The sequence below is a fragment of the Podarcis liolepis genome, assembly GCF_965112155.1.
Source record: "Podarcis liolepis genome assembly, chromosome: 4".
Classification (NCBI taxonomy): Eukaryota; Metazoa; Chordata; class Lepidosauria; order Squamata; family Lacertidae; genus Podarcis; species Podarcis liolepis.
The window spans coordinates 103,797,928-103,809,749 of NC_139558.1; the positions used below are offsets into that span (position 1 = coordinate 103,797,928).

Consider the following 11,822-nt stretch of genomic DNA (forward strand, 5'->3'; position numbering starts at 1 on the left):
ATAAAAATAACTTCCATTCTTTCTTATTAATTTCATTTCCTATTATTCCTAATAGAAATGCTTCTGGTTTCTTAACAAATGTATATTTCAACATCTTTTTTTAACTCATTATATATCCTTTCCCAAAAGCATTTCACTTTTTTACACTCCCACCACATATGGTAAAATGTTCCTTCTTTTTCTTTACACTTCCAACATTTATTACTTACTTTATAAATTTTTGCTGATTTTACTGGTGTTACATACCATCTATATATCATTTTCATCACATTTTCCTTTATTATAGTACACGCAGTAAATTTCAGTCCTTCATTCCACAATTTAACCCAGTCTTTAAATTGTATATTACCGTATTTTTCGCACTATAGGACGCACTTTTCCCCCTCCAAAAATGAAGGGGAAACGTGTGTGCGTCCTATGGTGCGAATGCAGGCTTTCGCTGAAGCCTGGAGAGCGAGAGGGGTCGGTGCGCACCGACCCCTCTCGCTCTCCAGGCTTCAGGAGAGCCCCACCGCCAGCCCCACAAGCTCGGGGGACAGCGGGAGAGGCGCAGCGCGCCCTTCCCGCTGTCCCCCGACTTGGCTAGGAGGCTGGCGGGGGGAGAAGCCTGCTCCTCCCCGTCGCCAGCCCCGCAAACTCTGGAGACAGCGGCAGAGGCGCAGCGCGCCTTTGCCGCTGTCCCCCGACTTGGCTAGGAGGCTGGCGGGGGGAGAAGCCTGCTCCTCCCCGTCGCCAGCCCCGCGAACTCGGGAGACAGCGGCAGAGGCGCAGTGCGCCTCTGCCACTGTCCCCCGACTTGGCTAGGAGGCTGGCGGGGGGAGAAGCCTGCTCCTCCCCGTCGCCAGCCCCGCGAACTCGGGAGACAGCGGCAGAGGCGCAGTGCGCCTTTGCCGCTGTCCCCCGACTTGGCTAGGAGGCTGGCGGGGGGGAGAAGCCTGCTCCTCCCCGTCGCCGGCCCCGCGAACTCGGGAGACAGCGGCAGGGGCGCAGCGCGCCTTTGCCGCTGTCCCCCGACTTGGCTAGGAGGCTGGCGGGGGGAGAAGCCTGCTCCTCCCCGTCGCCAGCCCCGCAAACTCTGGAGACAGCGGCAGAGGCGCAGCGCGCCTTTGCCGCTGTCCCCCGACTTGGCTAGGAGGCTGGCGGGGGGAGAAGCCTGCTCCTCCCCGTCGCCAGCCCCGCAAACTCTGGAGACAGCGGCAGAGGCGCAGCGCGCCTTTGCCGCTGTCCCCCGACTTGGCTAGGAGGCTGGCGGGGGGAGAAGCCTGCTCCTCCCCGTCGCCAGCCCCGCGAACTCTGGAGACAGCGGCAGAGGCGCAGCGCGCCTTTGCCGCTGTCCCCCGACTTGGCTAGGAGGCTGGCGGGGGGGAGCCTGGTTTTGCGGGAGGCGGGGGAATCCCAGGAAAGCCAGGAGAAGCCGTGCAGCCCTTTTAAAAGGCGCGCGGCTTCTGCGGGCTTTTGGGAGAGGTGAGGGAATCCCCCCACCTCCCAGTAAAGCCAGGGAAGCCCTGTGCAGCCCCTCCGCCAAGGAGAGGCTGCACGGGGCTAAAGGGGAAGCCAAAACAGCGAGCGGGATCCATCCCGCTCGCTGCCTTGGCTTCCTCCATAGCTGCGCGCAACCCCTCTGCCAAGGTGAGGGTGCACGGGGCTATGGATTCTTTAGCCCCACGCAGCCTCTCCCGGGAGGGAGAGGCTGCACGGGGCTAGGGGAAGCCAAAACAGCGAGCGGGATCCATCCCGCTCGCTGCCTTGGCTTGATCCATAGCTGCACGCAACCCCTCGGGCAGGGAGAGGTTGTGTGCAGCCTGTACGCTGCTCTTTGGGGCTGCGGGGGGTAAAAAGATTTTTTTTCTTGAATTCCCCCCCTAAAAACTGGGTGCGCCCTATGGTCCGGTGCGCCCTATGGTGCGAAAAATACGGTATATCCAAAATCTTTGGCCCAATGGATCATAACCGATTTAACCTCCTCGTCATTTGTATACCATTCCAATAATAATTTATACATTTTAGACAAAAAATTTACGTCATTATTCAGTACTTCCAATTGATATTTTGATTCCTTGTCGGTAAAACCTCTTTCTAATACATCTTTTTAAAACATTTCATTAATCTGAAAATAATCCAACCAATCATTTACATTTTCTTTTACTTCAACATATGGTTTCAGTTTCCATTTACTTCCTTCTTTCATTATTAAACTCCCGTATGTTATCCACCTCCCCCTCATATTGATCTTCTTCACACTCATCACCTCCAACGGAGACAACCAATGTGGAATTTTTGACCCCAGTAGGTTTTTATACCTATCCCAGACTTCTGTGAGAGATCTTCGAATGATGTGGTTTTCGAAACCCTTGTGCACTCGTTTCTTGTCATACCATAGATATGCGTGCCGACCGAATCTGTTATCGAATTCTTCCAAATCTAACAATTCCATGTTGTCTAATTTTATCCATTCTTTCAACCAACAGAGGCACGATGCTTCCTAATATAATTTCAAGTCTGGCAGGGCGAAGCCTCCTCTATCTTTTGCATCGGCTTCTTACCCTGCCAGATATACCTTGAAATCATTCTTTGCCACTCCTTAAATATTGCCGCCCCTTTGATTATTGGAATAGTCTGAAACAGAAATAACATTTTTGGTAACACACTCATCTTGCAATTCTTCCCCAAAATGATAACTTCATTCTCCCCCACACCTCTAGATCTCTCTTAATTTTATTCCATATTGGTATGTAATTATTTTGAAACAGATCAATACTCCTAGGGGTTAACAAAATCCCCAAATATTTAACTTTCTTATCCACCTCTATCCCCATTTGTTGCTGCATTTTTTCAATTATTTCTTGACCATATTTTTCGCAATTATTTTTGTCTTTTTCTTATTTAATTTAAAACCCGCAACCTGACCAAACTGTTCTATTTCTTCTAACACCTCTTTAACACTACTTATGGGATCTTCCACTGTTATGACCAAGTCATGGGCAAAGGCCTTTACTTTATATTCATTTCGACCAACTGTCACTCCCTTTATTAGCTCATTACTTCTTACTGATCTTAGAAAGACCTCCAGAACTGAAATGAATAACAACGGTGAAAGAGGACACCCTTGTCTTGTGCCTTTAGTTATTATAATATTTTCTGTTGTTACATTATTAACTATTAATTTCGCTCTTTGATCAGTATATATCGCCCTTATACCATTAAGGAAAGATTGACCCATATCCATAAATTCTAAGTTTTTCAACATAAATTCCCATGAAATATTGTCAAAGGCCTTCTCAGCCTCCACAAACATTAACATCGCTTGTTTATCGTTCCTGGTAGTCAGATATTTCATTATATTTCTTATATTTCTTATGTTGTCTTTCATCTGCCTACCAGGAAGAAAACCTGCTTGGTCCTTATATATCATTTCCTTTAATCTCTTTTTCATCCTATTTGCTAATATACTTGCAAACAATTTATAATTATTATTTAACAATGAAATTGGCCTATAATTTTTAACTTGAGTCAGGTCAGAATCTTGTTTTGGAATAAAAGTGACATAGGCTTCTTTCCATGTTCCTGGTATTTCCTCCTTTTCAAAAATGTTATTCATCACTTCTTTCAACGGGACAAGTAGGGTGTGTTTCAATTCTTTATAATATCTTGCACTGAATCCATCCGGTCCTGGTGTCTTTCCACTTTTCAATTCTTTTATTTCGCTTTTAATTTCCTTTATTTCAATTAGTTCATTCAATTGGTCTTTTTTGTCCGTCGGTATTTTCTGCACCTTTTTTTCTTTTAGAAATTCTTCTATTTTTTTATGTTGCTTCTCTCTTTTCTTTTATATAACTGTCTATAAAAGTCAACAAATGCTTTTCTAATTTCTTTCGGATTGTCTATTTCTTGGTCTTCCACCTTAATTTTGTTAATTATGTTTTGTTTTTTCCCTTTTTTTTAATTTGCCAAGCCAACCATTTCCCTGATTTATTTGCAAACTCAAAATTCTTCTGTTCCATTCTTTCAATATTCCATTCCACTTCTTTATTGATTATCATCGCAAATTGAGTTTGTAACAGTTTTATGTTTTGCTTCAATTTCTTATCAGTGGGCCTGGTAGTTAAATTCTTCTCATTTTCCATTATTTGTTTTAAGATTTCTTTTCTCCCTTTTTCTCTGAATTTATTTTTAATTGTGTTCTGTTGAATAAAGAAACCTCTCATCACCGCTTTACTAGCGTCCCAAACAGTACTCATTTTTCTCTCTTTATTAACATTATTTACAAAGTAGTCTGCCAAACATTTTTGTGCTCCTTCCACTATTTTCTGATCATCAAAAAGATTGTCATTTATTCTCCACCGGAAAGATTTTTCTTCATATCCTTTTAGTATACATTTTACTGCATTATGATCAAAAGAACCTTTGGCTGTATTTCAATCTTTAGAATTCTTGATGTTAATTCATTAGAAATCCATATCTGATCAATTCTATTTTTTTTAACATAATATTTATTAAAAGTTTAAAAATTACAGAGAAAAGAAGAAAAGAAAACAACAAAAAATTTAACAAGACATACATTCCGATACATAAAAAAGGAAGAAAGATAAAAAAGCATAAAAACCAATACAACAATAAAAAACACACATCCAATATTCCATATCTTTATCTTACATTTACTTGTTTCATCGACCTCCTCACACCTCCGTAAAAGTAGTGGTCGATTCAAAGCACCACGCCGCTCACCCCACGTCACTTCGGATCCCCAAAAAAGGGTTTCCCTGCGAGTAGGGGAGGCGCTCCTGGTGTCAGCCGAATCCCACGTTCCCAGGCTTCCTCCGCCTGGGATTTTGAAGGGTCTCCACCTTCGCCGTGGCGGCAAGACCCAATTCATATCTGATCAATTCTAGACTTTGATTGATTCGATTCTAAAAGTAAATTGTTTTTCTAATGGGAGTCTTAATCTCCAAATGTCAATTAAATTGCAGTTGTCAACCATAGGGAAAAAAAGTTTTTGGTAGTTTTCCTTCTTTTGTCCTACCCACTGCTCTTAATCTGTCCATTTCCATTGAAACTACTCCATTCATATCACCCATTATTATAATCTTTTTATCCAAATATTCAAATAACTTTACCATTTGGTGCATATATTCCGACAATTATCAATTTTTTTGCCCTGCCATTTGACTTGTACTGCTATAATTCTGCCCTCTTCATCCTTGAAGATCTGTTGAGCCTCTAATTTGTTTTACCACCCCTCTCTTCTTGCTTTTGTCAGATGAAATAAACTCACTTCCTAATTTTTTGATTAAAATTTTTCTATGTCGTCTCGCCACATGCGTCTCTTGCAGACAAGTAATATCCAAATTCTTTTGCTTTAAATATTGTTCGATTTTATTTCATTTTTTTATCGTTCATCCCATTCACATTCCATGTCCATAATTTCAGCGCCATGATGTTTTTTTCTTTTAAAGTCCAATTATAATAAATTCTCAAATCTGTTTCTCTACTTCCTCCTCTTCTTCTTCCTCTTCTTCCTCTTTATCCTCTCTTTCCCTTCCTCTTTTATCTTTTTTATCTCTCCTTTCTTCTTCTTCCAACTCTGAAGAGTCTCCCCCGCAAGCTTCTGCTTCCGCCGTTTCCGCTTCATTTTCTTCTCTCCCCAGCTCTTTGTATCTTCTTAGAAACCTGTATGTTTCATCTGGTTTTGTAAGCTTATGTTTTTTCCCCTCATGAGAAAATGCTATCCCCTCTGGGAATTCCCACTTAAATTCAACTTGGTTTTTCCTCAGAGATTGCACCAGGTGTTTATCCTGGTCTCTTCTTTTTGAACAGATGAAGTGGAACGTCTTTAAAAATCATTATATAATTTTCATCAATATTCAGTCTTTTCTCTCTGTTGTTTTTTTTTTTTTGGTAAAATTACATTCCTCATTTCTCTGTCTTTAAAGATAATCAAACAATCTCCTGGAAATTTCTTTGCTCTTGTTGTCCTCATCTTAATTCGAAAAGCGTTTTGAATTGTTTTAGCGACCTCTTCCACTTCCATTTCTAACCATTGGGCAATCTCTGATGTCAGTTTATCTTTGATCATTTCTCCCTGAACCTCGGGCACAGATCTCAGTCTCAAATTTGTCTCTCTTTGCCATAGTTCATTCATTGCAATTGCGTCCCATAACTCCTCCTGCGCCTTATTAACTTCTGACACCTCAGCTTTAATCTTTTCCTCCTCTCTTTTAACCTCTCTCATTTCTAATTTTGTTCGTTTCATTCCTTCCTCCAAACTTTGTGTTCTCTTGGACATATCTTTCATTTGTCCTTTTAGTTCCTTAACTGTTAAGTCTACTTTTTTAACTGTGACATCTTTTTTTTTGTCCATCTGTTCTAATTTTGTCTCTAAATTTTTCTCACTTTTTAAAATTTCTGATTTAATTTCTGCAAACATATTTACTATTTCCCCTTTTAATTCTGACTCTTGCCTTGAACTTTTTCTTTCCACCGGTGTCGCCCCTTCACTTTTTTTTTGAGTATGAGACTTTCCTAATATTAAATATTAGCTTCTTGCCACTTGTATGGCTAATCCAATCCACGCTCCAACAGCCAGGGAGTTAAAATATCCACTTATTACAATAGCCTTCTTGCCACTTGTTTGGCTATTCCCAATTTCCCGACAAAATATCCACACAAAAAAATTATAAAGAGAAATCCCAAACTCCAAAAACAAGCCTCTAAGAAGAAACAAAAGACAAAAACTTAGCAAAGGAAGCAGACTTTATAATCCACGAAAGGGAAGGGGGAAAAAGGGGAAGAAAAAAAATCAGAAATGTCCAAATATCCAAATATAGTCCACTAATCCACTCCAAGTCAACGTCCTTAAAGTTTTTATTTATATCGGAAAGAGAAAGAAATTCTCCCTTTCCGAGAATTAAAATGGCGCTGCTTATTTTCCTGCGTCACAGAAATTGAAGCAAAAAAGAAGGGGGGGAATACAGTCTCCAAGAAAAAGAGAAGCACTCTCAAAGCCCCATAAGTCACAAAAATAACAAAAATGACGAAAGAGAACAGCCTCTGTCTTCTAAGAACTTTACCACTTAATCCATCCCTCCACCATAAAAAAATAGAAGGTACATCAAAGGTCTTAGAGGCACTAATTGTCTGTTACGCAGATCTTTTGTAATCCAAAGTAGAAAGTACAGAGGTCCATTTCTGACGTTCCCAGAAATTTCACAAAAAAGACTGTAAAAAAAAGGCTTTTTTAATTCCTCATCCCTCTTAGCATTAATTAAAGGTCCATAAAAAAGATTTCTAATCGCCAAAGTAAAATCCGTTTGAATTAACTTACAGTTTTGTCTGTTCTGTGAATCCCTCCTGTGTATACTTAGAATTCCAGACGAGGCTGACCTCCTTTTTCCCACCTCGTCCTCATCGAGTTGTCTCCAATTGTTATTTTGATTTTTTAATCCTTTTAAGTCCCTTTAAATTTGAATTCTTAGTGTTTGAGAGCCAATCGCTTCTGCGCACAAGCTCGGGGCTTCGCTCCTGGAGGATAGTAATGGCTTCCCACTGCCTGCCTTTCTACCCCGCTGCTTTCGTCGCCTCCAAAGGAGGTTACCTGGCGCCCGGGGGGATCGCAAAACGGCCGTGCTGGGATCCTGCCCCCTGGATCTCCTTCCAGGGGTGTTTTGGGGGGCTGTGGCGCCCTTGCAGACCCCCTTTTTCCTCCCAAGAGCTGGATTCCCTCTCCAGAGAGAAATCCCGCTTGTCTTCTCTCCCGCAATCAGCCGGAATTCTCTCTGACATTCGTTTTTTAATCCTTCTGCCCATTCTCTCTTTTGAATCCTTGTCTCTTTTTCAGGGAAAGGATCTCTTTGCAGAAAAGGACCAGATTTCTTCTGAGGCAGAGAGGCCTCCGCTGGACACCAGAGAGAGGCAGCTGGGTAAGGAGGGAGGATTTTTTTCTCTGTTTAGTCTCATTCTGTTGGTTTTCCAACTCATCAGAGGAGGGAAGATATATTTTTTCACACATAACATCTCTAATGCACCCAAATATCCAAATGCACTCAGCAGGCGAGACTTTCTCAAATGCCCCTGTGTAGTTTGAGATGCACTGATTTACCTGTGAGACAAGAAGGCACTCTGGGCCTCCCCCTTACCTTTTTTCTCTTGCAGGTGACACAGTGATACTGGCTAGACCTCTTCAACCATCTCTGAATGGGGACAGAATGGAAGCAGCGGCTGTGGAACCAGATCAGGTCAGGGGAAGGTGCCTTTTGGGAACAGAGGCCAAGGGGTGGAACAATGTCCTAGTTCAAGGGGTGGTGGTGAACAACAGTGTTGTCTCATAGGAGGACATTTCCCTTTTTTCTTTCAGGGTCCAGTGTGCTTTGAAGATGTTGCTGTTTGTTTCACGGATGAGGAGTGGGCGTTGCTGGATCCTGACCAGAGAGCTCTGCATAAAGAAGTCATGGAGGAGAATCGTGGGATCATGGCCTCTCTTGGTAAGGCTCCCAGTGGAATCATAATATCAGTTTTAAAATTCAAAACTCTATATGTCACAAACCTCATATATTTTCACAGACCTCAACAGCGCCCCCTACAACACTGGATATTACAATATCCCCCCCCCCAAAAAACCCCTTGAATAGTAAATTACTGTTTTTTCTGTGAATGTTCTTCCTCCCGTTGCAGCTTATTAAACAAGCAGCAGCCTGGTCTGAACTCCCCAGGCCCTTTTGACTGTAAACTTCAGAGTTGTTAGGGAAGTTGAAGTAGCTTCTGTCAGGTTTTCAGTTTTTGTTTTTCCTCCCGTCAGTCTTTGGTTGTCCAAAGAGAAGACTGACATTGGAAACGGAGGGATGCCATGATGGAGCCAAACAAAATCCATTCAAGAGAAGAGCCAGGCTTATCGAATCACAGGTTCCCCAAAGCATGTCGGTTGATCCCCGTTAATTAATGCACCCAACCCTTCAGAAAACCATCCATCTAACCCACTTCTGTTATTCCTCTATACCAAGGTTAACAAGTATTCTTCCTTAATTTCTCCCTGAGGTGCTAATCCATTTCTCTTCATTGTAGATAGAGATGGACTGGAAATTAACAACATGGGTGACCATGACAAAATCCCCACAATGGAGAAGCTGAATAAATATCTTGAATATGGGAAAGGTTCCTTTTCCACTTCCCATCAAAGAAATCCCATTGGGAAGAAACCCTATCAGTGCAAGGAATGTGGAAAGAGATTCAGTCAAAAGGTCAATCTCACTTCCCATCAAAGAATTCATACAGGGGAGAAACCCTATCAATGTGTGGAATGTGGAAAGAGCTTCACTCAAAGCCACAAGCTCACTTCCCATCAAAGAATTCATACAGGGGAGAAACCCTATCAGTGTGTGAAATGTGGAAAGAGCTTCAGTCAGAGTTCCTCTCTCACTTCCCATCACAGAATTCATACAGGGGAGAAGCCATATCAGTGTGTGGAATGTGGAAAGAGTTTCACAGATAGCTCCTCTCTCACTTCCCATCAAAGAATTCATACAGGGGAGAAACCCTATCAGTGTGTGGGTTGTGGAAAGAGCTTCAGTGACAGCAGCAGTCTAACTCGCCACCAGAGAATTCATACAGGGGAGAAACCCTATCAGTGTGTGGAATGTGGAAAGAGCTTCAGTCAGAGCACCAGTCTCACTTACCATCAAAGAATTCATACAGGGGAGAAACCCTATCAGTGCGTGGAATGTGGAAAGAGCTTCAGGAATAGCTCAAAACTCACTTCCCATCAAAGTATTCATACAGGGGAGAAACCCTATCAGTGCGTGGAATGTGGAAAGAGCTTCAGGAATAGCTCAAAACTCACTTCCCATCAAAGAATTCATACAGGGGAGAAACCCTATCAGTGTGTGGAATGTGGAAAGAACTTCAATCGCAGCCAAAGTCTCACTCGCCATCAGAGAATTCATACAGGGGAGAAACCATATCAGTGTGTGGAATGTGGAAAGAGCTTCAGGAGGAGCTGCAATCTCAGTTCCCATCAAAGAATTCATACAAAGTTCCCCAAACCCGTCATTATACAGCTTTCAGCGCCTGGGAAAAACTCATCTCTTTAACCAGTCCTTTGGCTGATTGACATCTAATGCCCTTTTACAATGTGGTGGGGAGGTGGGGGTTACAGGTTTTGGGGGTGGTGTTTTGTGTTTTCATTCTGTGATTTTATGTTGTAACCGTCCTGTGACCTGCGAGTGTAGGGAATGGGAGCCAACTCTTAGAGTCTGAGGGCTCTTTGCCCCCCAATAAGATATGTGAGGGGGCCACCCCCCCGTTCATAGGAATAGCCATTCAAATGGCATGCTTGCACCGCATCCTGTGACTGTTTAACCGAGGCGGGGCTTACTAAACCCTTCCTATATTTTATTCAAGTTGGCACCCCTGTTATAGGGCGCTATAGAAGTCAAATAAATGCATAAATAAAACAAAATCATCTTGGTCGCCTTCTTTTGCACTTGTTCCAGCTTGTCAATATCCTTCTTAATATTATCATTTTAAAAAATTCTGTACCCTTCATGGCTTTCTCAAAAACAAGTCAAGCTAGAGAAATCTCTCTTTTTTTTCTTTTTCTTTTTTTTGGATGGAGTTACAGATTGTTTCTCAGGGGACTGCTGTGGTAATAGTGCATCTTAATTTCAGTAAGGTTTTTGACAAAGTCCCCCTTGATATTTATGTGAGGAAGCTGGTAAAATGAGGCTGAACTAGGTAACTGTTAGGTGGATTTGACTGACCGAACCCAAAGAGGACTCTTTCATGGTTCCTCACCATCCTGGGAAAAGTGACAAGAGGGGTGCTGCAGGGTTCTGTCCTGGGCCCGTTGTTGTTCAAGTTCTTTATAAATGTCTTGGATGAAGGAACTGATGGAATGCTCATCACATTTGCAGATGACACCAAATGGGGAGCGGAGGCCAATGTGGCAGAAGGCAGAATCAGCTCAAGGGCAGGAATAGTATCACTTTATTCTGCCTTGGTCAGACCCCAGCTAGAATAAATACTGTGTTCAATTCTGAGCACCACAATTTAAGTGTCTTAAATTTTGTTTGCCAGGGGAAATCAAGAAGGTGGGGGAACACAATCCATACTCCTTTTATAACACATGGCAAATGTTTATTGAATATATAAATTGTTAAGACTGTTGCAGGAATCCACCCAACACTCACAGGAAAATGTATCGTGGTCTTTTAAAACAGGCACCCCCAAACTTGGCCCTCCAGATGTTTTGGGACTACAGCTCCCATCATCCCTAGCTAACAGGACCAGTGGTCTGGGATGCTGGGAATTGTAGTCCCAAAACATCTGGAGGGTCGAGTTTGGGGATGCCTGTTTTAGAATAATGAAATGAAACTTTAACAAATGACATGTTGAAAGTCTGAAATTCCATCAGGACAAGTTACTTTTTGTTTACTGTTGTAACTATTGCTTTCTGAATATTTATCTTCTGTACCATGAAGAAAAATAATGTTTTTTAAAAAGGAGATGGGGAAATGATGTGTACTGTTCCATCAATCTGCTTGCATGTGTTGAGTTTTATTTGGAAACTGTAACTCCCAGTAATTTCATTATCTGTATGTGTTTCTGTGTGTTCAGCACACATGATTGCAGGTGAGACTGAATAAAACACTTCATCAGAAAAATTGGAAGCATCTAATGTTCCCTGGACTTTTAATAATCAATAATAATAATTTTATTATTTATACCCCGCCCTCCCCAGCCAAGGCCGGGCTCAGAGCGGCTTACAAGCAATAATAAAAACAAGATGAATGATTGCAACTTAAAAACAAAATTAAAATACAACATTGAAATAT

The 11,822-nt window shown here is 42.2% G+C and overlaps 4 protein-coding genes across 4 annotated transcripts in view; 3 read left to right on the forward strand and 1 right to left on the reverse strand.

The window, feature by feature from the left end:
- The window catches only part of LOC310705167 (uncharacterized protein), a 40,642-nt gene extending 28,989 nt beyond the window's left edge, over positions 1–11,653 (forward strand). Inside the window, exons 3-6 of the mRNA XM_083499700.1 lie at positions 7,835–7,916; positions 8,149–8,231; positions 8,351–8,477; positions 9,055–11,653. Coding sequence (XP_083355826.1) covers positions 7,835–7,916; positions 8,149–8,231; positions 8,351–8,477; positions 9,055–10,079 — 1,317 coding nt within the window. The 3' untranslated portion in view covers positions 10,080–11,653. The remainder of the gene's footprint in view (positions 1–7,834; positions 7,917–8,148; positions 8,232–8,350; positions 8,478–9,054) is intronic.
- The window catches only part of LOC310705090 (uncharacterized protein), a 271,846-nt gene that overhangs the window by 98,262 nt on the left and 161,762 nt on the right, over positions 1–11,822 (reverse strand). The window lies entirely within an intron of this gene.
- LOC310705042 (uncharacterized protein) overlaps positions 1–11,822 on the forward strand; it is a 67,688-nt gene that overhangs the window by 16,949 nt on the left and 38,917 nt on the right. The gene's annotated exons all lie outside the window — the stretch shown is intronic.
- The window catches only part of LOC310705032 (uncharacterized protein), a 357,812-nt gene that overhangs the window by 3,410 nt on the left and 342,580 nt on the right, over positions 1–11,822 (forward strand). The gene's annotated exons all lie outside the window — the stretch shown is intronic.